At 51.8% G+C, this 8,217-nt stretch overlaps 1 protein-coding gene across 1 annotated transcript; it reads right to left on the reverse strand.

The window, feature by feature from the left end:
• Positions 1-612: 612 nt before the first annotated feature.
• Positions 613-8,217, reverse strand: RBM41 (RNA binding motif protein 41; the record flags this gene model as incomplete). The annotated part of the gene is given in 9 exon segments (XM_082004183.1): positions 613-938; positions 1,305-1,452; positions 1,997-2,367; positions 3,749-3,953; positions 6,237-6,429; positions 7,027-7,143; positions 7,732-7,784; positions 7,786-7,910; positions 8,157-8,217. Coding segments are annotated over 9 exon segments (1,431 nt in total). The 3' UTR covers positions 613-780.

An 8,217-nucleotide genomic window follows, 5' to 3' on the forward strand; every position in this document is an offset into this window, starting at 1 on the left:
TGGGAAAGCCTGGATTTCCTCAACCACCATCACCAAGAGCTTGGATGTTGCCCTCCCAGGAGTGCTGGGATACTGTGGGAAGCATATGACGTTAGCTTGCCTCGTTCACAAAAAGCGCTAAAACAGGACAGCAGATAAACCACGGCATCTGGCATGATGGTACCCCACCACAGCAACCACCAGGGCTTTATGGGGATCAATACTGAGGAGCCAAGACATATTTGTGATCAAACGCACTTGTGTAATTAGATACCCATGCAGCCAAAGTGTCTGGAAGAAAAGGGGCAGCCTTGTTTTCTTGTCCTAAAGCAACGTACCTGCTGCTACCAGAGACTGGGCAGCAGCCATACCAGTCCCTGCATCAGTCAGGTGCTCCAGCTTCCAGCAGCCAGGACTGAACTCTGCTGAGACAGTCCTGCATCAGCAGAGTACAGCACACTCGGCTCTAGAAGACTTGGGCAGAACACAGGTGAATAAACACACACTAAGGAAATACTGTAATAAATACATTTATTTACATGGCTTCCTCCCTCCTTGCCACAAAGGGCTGAGAAGGCAGGCACACATGTAGAACACGAGGAAAAAGCCAGTACACCCCAACAGTGTAAAGACAGTGCCCATCTCTCTCAAGGAAGAATCTAGTCCCCAGCTCTCTCCCTTCCCCATTTTGAGATTTATGGACCTGCATGTTAAGTTCTCAACAGTCCTCCACTGTCCCAGTTATGACCAAGGAGTTCCCATGGCCTATGCAAATCCACAAGGTTCCCCATTCTCCATCCCTTACTTGGCAGGGAGATTCTCTCCAGCAGAGGAGCAGGGGATAGCAGAATCAGCCTCTGATGAGTGCCCCTTGCTTTTCCCAAATTCAATCACCAACGGCTTCCCCTGCAGATTGTACCCGTTCACCAACAGCATGGCGTCCTGGGCCGACTGAATATCTGCAACAAGAGAGCAAAACGGGCGCAGGTTACACGGCAAGTTCTGGCAGACACATATGGTGTTCACACAGATGTTCCTGGCTCATGGACCCTCAGCCTGTACCACAATCCAGCGTGGCGCTGGGATCCTCCAACCACAGCAACGTGCTGGATATGAATATGGCACATCACAGACTGCATCCCGTCTGTTTTGATGAATCCTCTTCCACTCCAGGGAAAAGACTGTGACATGATAGGAAGAAGCGGGAGTGAACTCCCCTCCTTCTCTTTGGAGGGCAGGTTGGTGCTAGCCCAGTGCCCTGCGGGAAGATGTGGCATGTTAGGTGGTCAAGGAAGAACTGAGAAGCACACAAGGCAGCGACTCACCAGGGAAGGTGATGAAAGCCTGACCTCTCATCCGGCCACTCAGGAGGCGGAACTGGATCAGTGGGCTGTCCTCCTTCTGGAAACGAGCAAACAAGGACACTAGGTCCTCCATCGTCACTCGAGGGCCCAGGTTCTTCAAGTACAGCACCTTTTCCAGAGAGACAGAGGGTCAGCTGGCCTGTGCCATGCAAAAACACTTTTCAGTCTGGTCCCAGAGTCCTTCATCCACCCACATGCTAACGGTGGAATCTGGAAGACAGGTGGGTGTACAGAGAAGTGCAGCTCTGGACTGAAGGCATCATCATGCTTGCCTGTGCCAAGTGCTGATAGCTCCAACTGGAGCTATTTATAAATATAATACGTGGATAGGCAATATATCTTGCGTTTTACAAATATAAAATGCAATAAGCTCCAGCTACCAGTTAAGCACAGTCTGAGTGAAGTCACAGCTGGTCTCAGTCAGGCTGAAACAGGGAGACCTGCCAGAGTCAGGAAGGGCTGGGGTCTGAAGTAGAGCTCTTTGCCAGGCCAGGCAACTTCCCAATAGATCCAAAGGTCTCCTTCCCTCACACAGTGGGTCAACCAAGCACCCTCCAGGCAACAGCCAGTCAAGAGCAAGGAAGAGCCTTTCCCTGCTGAAGCAGCTTCAGGGCATGCTAGTGAGGAATAAATCCTGGCTCCTCTCAACGTACCTTGTTGGGCTCCCCAGGATGGTAGGACGAGAACCTGGGTATATTCCGGAGTTCTTCCTCTGAGAGACGGTTCTTACAGATCTCCTCTTCTGGGATAAACTCTACAGGCTCTTTGATAACCACAAACCTTGGAGGGGACTGGTGGGGCCTTGCTGCAGGACCGCTGGGACTTTTTGCCTGTTCTGCCTGCTCTTCCTGCTCTGGAAGCGATACCTCCTCAGGGGTCTGTGGGGCCACGGAAGGGCACAAGCATGGGTCACTCTTGGTAGGCTGGACTTCTTCAGGACACTTCTTGCTCAGCAGCTCTTGGTAAACACTCTCCAGATGAACCATGGGGTCCTTTTCATCTATTACTCTCTTCTGAGTGTCATCTAATACACAACAGAGAAACGTGGTAATGTGACTACCACCAAGAATCTGGAAAACGCACAGACTGTGAGAAGAAACACAGAACAGGAGAAACCCTGTTCCGACCCAGCCTCCATGCATCTGCCAACCAGGCCCTGGAGGTTATTTGATAAAACAAGAAGAGCCCCAGCAGCCAGCAAGTGCTGGTGTCCTGGCTCAGGATGAACCTGCAGAGAGCAGCAGCTCCAGCAGTGCTTTGTACAGACCTCATTTCTTCCAGAGATGTCCTCACTAGCTTATCTGCAGCCACATTTCAGCACACCTTCCTCCTCCTGCATGCATGGCCAGGATATGCTACGTTGCCTTTCTACATCACTATGTGGAATATAAACTTTTTGCTTCCAGGGACATCAGATTAAGCTCCTGGGTTTAAAGAAGGTCCATGGCATGGACTGACCAATGATATCTCCTTTGCTCTATTTAATGGAAATGAGGACAGAAGTGAGAAGGGCATCTCCCAGCCTACAAGCCTCAACCTTGCTACCTCTTGGTTTTGCTAAATGCCGCAACACTGACAACAAAGGAGGGACCAGGGGCTAGAGGACACTGGGTCAGCTGGACATCGTAGCTTGAACAGCATCAACACTGATCGAAGTGGTGTTTTAGGATTTAGGAGGTGGAGTTCAGAAGTTGCTCCTCATCTTCTATTTAATACTGTCTTACATAAAAAAATCAGTCTGGGCTGGAGCTTCATGCCTGCATGTTCTCCAGCAAAAGGAGACTGGAGCAGTTTTTGCCATCTCTGGACAACACTTGACTTTGCAACTGGAAAAGTTACATTAAGCCACAGAGTCAGGGACAACACTGCTGGGGCGAGAAATGCTGTCATCCTGTGGACACAGTACTGGGAATCAGCAACTGGGCTCCATTTCCTCTTTGGCTACTGGGAAGGGCCACCTAGTCACCCCTACTCTTTCCTGCTTTGTCCCTCTGCTTCCCTCCCATCCTTGTTAGACTGCAGTTAAATCAGAGAAGGGACGATCTCTAGCCCCGCACAGGCACCTCATGTCACTCAGTGCAGTTCAGTGGGGACCTCTGGGCTCTACCAAAGCATAACCCCAGCTGCTCTTTCACATACCGAGCTGGGCTCTGCAGTACATGCAGCACGTCAGTGAGATCCATGCTCTCCAAACAGGGATGGGCTTTATAAGCCCCTATATTAAACCCTTCAGAGAGCCCACTCTCAATCTGCTCACGTAAGACAGGAAAATATCTCCTCCCACACAGTGCCAAAACAGAACCACGTCTTCAGGGACAGAAGGCCAGACAGAAATGTGTTGGACTCCCACACTCCCCGGCTCTCTGTGCTGGAGCAAAGGCAGGAAGAGCCTTGAGCCCACAAACCTTGGTGGTAGAGTGCCCGGAGGAAGGAGTGGCGGTCTGTTCCCTGAAAGAGTGCATTTTCAATCTCCATCTCCCGCCGGCTCAGCTGCTTGCTGCCAGCAAACCTCTGGGGCAGAGCAAGTATGCGCTGACGCTCTTCCATCTTCTCCTGGATGGCATGGAGTCGGTCCTGCGTGGCCTCCGGGGCTGCTCCCAGCCCAGAGCCCTGGAAGACAGGCACAGCTTTGCTCAGATATGGCACATGCCTCCTTTTCAGAGACTCAGCCAGCAGTCAAACTTCACATCCTCCAGCCCTGGAGTGGGTGCAACTAGGAACTGTGCCCCAAAGAGCAGGTCACCAAGAGGTCCTGTTACTGCAAGGGTAGGACAGAAATACAACCACACAGCAAGACTCAGTTCTTGAGAAAAGTGGAGAAAAGAGCCCCTTTCTCCTGACCTTTCTGTGCTGCTTTCTTTCCACTGGCCTCACTGATGGTGCCTGTATTCCTCTGTCCCAGCAGTCCCTGCCTCTGCCAGCTATAGCCATTTTCTAAGGCCACTTACAGTAACTGCACAATCCCCCTTTGGCATTTCTTTTGTCATGCTTATAGCATCCCTGAGCACAAGTTTCCACCAAGCTTTTGTTCTATGACCGTGGCATCACTGAGAGAACGGTATTTGCTGAAAAGCAGACCCCAAGCTGCCGCTTGGCACCCAAGGGTAGGTTTATGCTGAGGACTAAACCCCTGACCAGCTTCACATGAGCCAGCTCCCAGAAACCACCCAGCTACTGCAGCACAGACGTCATAGCTACCCTGGCTACGAGCGAGCATTCCTGTATAAATAAACCTGGCACAGAGCCAGGGCACTTCTAAGATTCACCAGACTTGTGCTGTCAAAGCACAGAGACATCCCCCAACTTATGGAGGGACATTTCTGTTCCCCCATCTACCTCTATCAGAATTCAGAGAACACACTTTTTTGGGGCTGTAGGTAGATTTTCTTTTCTCAAGTTCAGGTCAAGAATTACTATGACAGATCCTTCAGCCTCAGGCAAGAAACCAAGCTTTATCCCTGCACTGAGCACAATCTAACAAAGACTTTCCCATGGGTACCTCTCCCTTCCCACCTGACTGCATGGGCCCACATCTTCATGGCTTCCATTCACCATTTCACAGCTTCCCTGGGGGACAAAACGCTGTTTATATGGAAAAGCAATTCCAGGAAATCATTTGTAGTACTTTATTTTCAAAAAAGCTGCAACTTAGCAGCTGAAAATAACAGAAGCCTGCACTCAGTACTTTACTGAGAGCTCCACAGGCAATCTGAAGTCCTCTCTGTCTCTGCTGATTCCTCCTTGGTGGAATCTTTCACTCAGGGCCTCCACATACAAAGCTGCACAACCCTACCTGACTTGGGCTTTCGGTCTAAATATTCTTCTTCTCTCACAAGCTGTAGATGATCTACCCTAGTGTCACTGGTTCTTTCTGTCAGAGTAGTGTTTTCCATGCTAATCTTTATTTTTTAACATCCCAGAGCTCATTTCATGCCAAATACAACACCTGGTGCTGTTGACATTAATTTTCATTCTTAAATTAACACCACCCCTCTCTAACCCAAGCTTTAATGCAGGCCACAGCAGGGTTGGGTTTGCATTTAAAAACTAAAGCAAGTAATGACTTCATCTGAAGAGAGGCAAACCCATGATTACAGCAGATGGCTTCCTCCTGCACACAGCTACTGCTCAGGAAGAGGAGGAGAGACAGAGGGAAGCCAAGGGTCAGCCCAAGACCTATTTTGCACCTTCTGGTTTTTCAAATTAAGAGCAGGACACTCTAGTCAATCTGACACAGAACAACCCCAAAAGCGTCTTCTCTCTGGAACATGAAAGAAAAGGGTAAAGGTAGGGGAAGGGGAGAAACCTGCTTTGGCACTGTTCTGCGGCAAACTACACCCAAAGAAAAGCACATCACTGCAATCACACGCCTGGCCTAACAGCTCTGCACTGCTATTTTTACGTGGCTGTTTCAAGTCCCTTTAAGAATCTGCAAGCCCCTGAGGAGAACGTACAAAACCCTCCCCACAGACAGCTATCCCAAGCCAGCCATGGGATCCAGGAATGTGTCAGAATACAGAAAGGAAGAGGTTGAGGCACTTTGAAATGTTTTCTCCTTTTTCTCCTCCAGCCTTTAAATCCTTCTTACACAGCTATAAACAGGTGAAATGATTTGCTTGAGACCATCAAAGCAGAGGCAGGAATATAATCAGGTCCTCCTGTGTTCCAAAGGACCAACTCTTCTCTTCACCATAGCTTTTAGCATAGACCATTCCACCACAGAAAACAGGCCAGGAGAAATGTGTGATCATGCTCGCCTAAAAGCAAGAGATACATGGAGCGACAATTTTTTACCAGGGGGCTTACAAAGGACTTGAGTTTTCTACCAGGCAGCCACAGGCCATGGGGTTAGAGGGACTTAACCATGTTCACATCAGAGCAGAGCATGCCTACCTTCCCTGTTGAAGCTCGGTTCTTCCAGAGCAGAATCTCTGAGTCGGAGAGCCCCAGTTCCCGGAGAGAGGCAGTTTCTTTGTTGCTCTCCTGCAGGGCCTGGAACTGTGACAAGGTCAAAGCCCCCGCAGCCTCTTCCCCAAAAGGCTTGTAAAAAGCTGCAGGGGCAAAGCATCTCCGCTTTGACTTGCATCTATAACCCAAAGCAACAGAACAGCAGAAACAACTTAGCACTGAGAAACTGGGGGAATAGGAAAGGGGCTGGCCTCTCCTGCCAACCATGCTTGGTCCTGCTACACCTATGCAGAGATGCCGTGTTTCCAAAACACAATTGACCCACGCTCTCCCGACCCTTTTCCAAGCCCACGAGATCCTGCAGGGCAGGATGCTACCCCAACACGGGCAGAAGGCACCTCATAACACTGCAACATCAAGCACCCCACAGGTACAAATGTAGGCCAGCCTGGCGGGCATAAGCTTGCCAGCCAAGAAACTCAACCCCGCGTCTGACTCAGGCAAATCGGCTATTTTCATGTAATAGCTGAAAATAAGTTACGGCCAGCGTTTGCTCCAGGAGACAAGGAGTGCTTATCTCCTGCTGGGGTGTCTGGGCAGGAGACCCAGCAAAGAAGGAAGGATTTGCACAGCTGTTTTGGCAGACAACAGTCCACACCAAGCATCTCCCCAGGGAGGAGGTCCCAGCAAGGTGACACTGCTGCTGTCTCTAACACGGCCAGACTCTGCTCACCAGCCCCTCCAGCAGCCCCCCAGGGGCCAGATCAGGACTTACTGCTCGATGGAGACAGTGGTATCAAGCTGGTGGTGAAGGAGGCTCTTCAGCTGCCTTTCTCCTTCAGTCTCCAAGTCTTCCACAAGGAGCTCATCGCTGGACAGGCTGCTGTTGACCCTGGGGCACACAAGCACAGCACGGAGGCAGTCAGAAAGGCAACGGAGAAAACACTGTTCAAAACACACCCCTGCTACAGCCCCTCTACCTGCTTGACTGATTTTACAGGATTTAAAACACAAGAAGGAAGCAAAACTACTTGACCAAAGCTGCCACTAATGTTAACTAGAAAAGCCAACAGATTTGGGACAACTTTGAGAACATTAAAAAATAGCCCACAGAACTTTTTTTTTTTTTAAATCACGTGCAATCTTATTTCCATTGATGATAAGTTATTTTCTATGGGTATCTAAACAGACATTTCTAGTTTCAAACGACCCACGAAAGAAAACCGCAAGGAAGAAGAGACGTGGTGCGTTTGAGCAACACGCTATGGAAAGCCCCCTTTTCCCTTCCTGGGGTCACCTGCTCCCTTACAGACAGACAGACGGACGGACAGCGCGCACTCTCGCGTGGCAGCAAAGGCCCTGCTGACCCCTCTTGGAGACGGCGCTGCTACACCCCGGCTGCCGCCGGCCGCCCCGCACGGGGCCGCCCCGCCCCGGGCCGCCGGCACCCGCTCGGCTCAGCTTTCCGCGGGCTGCCCACGCCTGGCCCGGGAAGCCGTTTTGGGCCGACTCTGCACCGGCGGGGGGTGGCGCGCGGCCCAGTCTCGGGGGAAAGCTTTCGCTGCCACTTCTCGGACCGCGGCAGCTCCGGGAGGGTTTGACGCCCGCCCAAAACGCAAGGCGTGCCCGGTGAGGAGCCGGAAGAATCCCCGGGCCGTGCTGTCACGCGGAGAAGAGGCTGACACGAGCTCCACGCTGGCTCTTAAAACACGAGGAAACCTCGCCCGGAGCCAGCGCGGCCCGGCCCCACATCCCCCGCCCGCCCCGCTCACCTCCGCATGGCCGCGGCACCACCCGCCTCCGCCCGCGACTGCAACTCCCAGCAGCACCCGCGAGCGTCCCCCAACCGCGGCGCAAGGGCCGCTGGGAGACGTAGTCCGGAAGGGCCGAGGGGGCCAGGCGCACCGCCACCGCCAGGTGCTGCTCCGGGGAAAACCTCCGCCGAAGGCTGGGGTTTGCCTGACAT

This window comes from Phaethon aethereus (genome assembly GCF_964289735.1).
Source record: "Phaethon aethereus genome assembly, chromosome: 10".
Taxonomy (NCBI): domain Eukaryota; kingdom Metazoa; phylum Chordata; class Aves; order Phaethontiformes; family Phaethontidae; genus Phaethon; species Phaethon aethereus.